Below are 2,450 nucleotides of genomic sequence, written 5' to 3'. Positions count from 1 at the left end.
CTTGGATCAGAGACCAGGTGGAAAAACTTACACTGTAAATTGAGGGAAATGATGTTTGGATAATTTATTTGGGGTCTCAGTGTTAATAAGTGTCTCAATGAAAATTTGTATTTGGGACTGATGGCTCCAAAGCCCCTGCCTCTTCTATTTTAGTGTCAAGTATGTGACGTTTGAGTCAGGTATGGATCGTAGACCTTCGTGCAGATTAGATGACAGCCTCATGATTTGGACTAGGCTGACCTCCCTCTTCCATCATGCACACAGTGTGGACACGGTGCTCAAATAGCCTCATGGAGGCTTTCTGGTGTCAGTTTCAGGTCATCTCACATTTCCTGATCCATGCACGGGTGAGTGAGAGGCAGGGAATCAGGAAAACACAAAAGTGAAGCCTTTGGGTGAAGCCTGAGCTCACTCTCTCTATTTTTCATAGTAAATGCTGGGACATCCAGAGAGATGGAAAACCTCACCTCTGGGAGCTCCTTCCTCCTCATGGGCTTCTCTAACATCTGGGAGCTCCAGATCCTGCATGCTGCACTCTTTCTGATGGCTTACCTGGCCGCCCTCCTTGGGAACCTCCTCATCATCACCCTCATCACCAAGGACCATGGGCTGCACACCCCCATGTACTTCTTCCTAAAGAACTTGTCCTTCCTGGATCTGTGCCTCATCTCCATCACTGTTCCCAAATCCATCACAAACTCTCTGACAAATTGCAACACCATTTCATTCCCTGGGTGTGTTTCCCAGGTATTTTTCTTCTTCCTCTTTGCCACAATGGAAGTAGCCCTACTCACAGTCATGTCCTATGACCGCTACGTGGCCATCTGTCACCCGCTCAGGTATGAGATCCTCATGAGCCATGGAGCTTGTATGCAGATGGCAGCCTACTCCTGGGTCAGTGGAGGTGTCAATGCAATCCTGCACACAGCGGCTACCTTCTCCGTACCCAGGTGTAGGTCTCCTGATGTTCACCAGTTCTTCTGTGACGTCCCACAGCTGCTGGCCCTGGCCTGCTCCTACAACATTGGGGAGCTAACGGTCATTGGACTGAGCCTGCTGTTGGACTTTGGCTGCTTTGTGTTCATGGATATTTCTTACATTCACATCTTCTCCGCTGTGCTGAAGATGCCCTCTAGCGCAGGTAGGTTCAAAGCCTTCTCCACGTGCCTGCCTCACCTCCTTGTGGTGACTCTATTCCTCTCTTCTGGCTTTTTTGCCTATTTACGGCCCCTGCCGCAATCTCCATCAACCCTGGACTTGCTAGTTTCAGTATTCTATACTGTAGTGCCACCCACTGTGAACCCCCTCATCTACAGTCTGAGGAACAAGGATATGAAGGTGGCGCTGAGGAAGCTGCTGGTGAACAGGCATCCTCCTTCCAGTTAGAAGGGTTGATCTCACAACATCACCATCTTTTGCCCTCTGACTTAATCACCTGCACCTCTGTAACATATTTGGCCATGATTTTGGACATTTACAGTAAGGAGCTGATGAGAATCAGGTCGTACTCATTACAGTGACACTGAGAAGCATCTCTGTGCCCAGGTCAAATGGGTGGGGACCGAGGCCTCTGCTGGTGAGTGGACTGAGGTATGCTGGCCTTTCTCTTGTCATCCCAGTGGAGCTCCTTGGTCTGTGACAAGTGGCACTGGACAGGATGGTGGGACACAGAGATAGAGAAGGCCTCTCCCAGGCAAAGTGTGGTGGTCCCTGGCAAGGGTGGGGTCTGGAACATCATGTTGATGATGTAATTTATTACCATCCTAAAGGGACTGTGTTGGAGTTGGCTACAGGGACATGAGGATGTAGGACATGGCCAAGCTAAAATGCCAGTTAAAACCCCTGATTTTATGTCTAGTGAAGGTCACCTTCTTTGGTCTCCCAGCCCCGATCCATGCTGGTTTCTGCATAGTTGGGGTGGTTGCAGTCTCAAGAGAGGAGACAGACATTAAAATTCAAATTTCCTATATATCAATACATATGCCTATAGAAATATCCAAAGGAGGCTTTGGGTCCAAGAAAGAAAATCAACAAACCAGAGACTTCACAACAGATGTGGTGAAGGAAGGCCACTGTACTTTTTTGAAAACAGGGATGTCTCAGCTTTTCTTTCAGGGATGAAGAGGCATGAATCTGTGGGGGAGGAAGGCAGACCAGAAAGACCAAAGTGTGAGCAGAGGCTGGAGGACAAGAAGGCCCACACAGCAGAGACAGGAGAGGAAGAGAGCCAGGTCTCCTGGGGGAACTGCAGTGAGCTTGTCTTCAAAGATTGCCAGGATTGCTGAGGGAAGAGGCTTGGGGGCCCCAGGTGCGGAGAGCACCATGGACCAGCTGCTGCCCTTAGGGAAAGCTCCACAGGCCTTTCAACCCCAGGTCGCAGAGATAGCCACCCAAGGGAAAGTCGGATGCTTGTCACCCCTGCTGGAACCTCCTCTCCGACCCGATGCCTG

General features: G+C 50.0%; 1 protein-coding gene across 1 annotated transcript; it reads left to right on the top strand.

Annotated features, from left to right (window-relative positions):
• The first annotated feature begins 453 nt into the window (after positions 1–453).
• LOC139703653 (olfactory receptor 14A16-like) lies at positions 454–1,386 on the top strand. Its single transcript, XM_071607130.1, has one exon. It carries the CDS (start codon positions 454–456, stop codon positions 1,384–1,386), a length of 933 nt encoding a protein of 310 aa, XP_071463231.1.
• Positions 1,387–2,450: the final 1,064 nt, after the last annotated feature.

Source organism: Marmota flaviventris (genome assembly GCF_047511675.1).
Source record: "Marmota flaviventris isolate mMarFla1 chromosome 5 unlocalized genomic scaffold, mMarFla1.hap1 SUPER_5_unloc_1, whole genome shotgun sequence".
Lineage (NCBI taxonomy): Eukaryota > Metazoa > Chordata > Mammalia > Rodentia > Sciuridae > Marmota > Marmota flaviventris.
The sequence above is the reverse complement of the archived record's forward strand: the minus strand, read 5'-3'. Positions and strand labels throughout refer to the sequence as shown.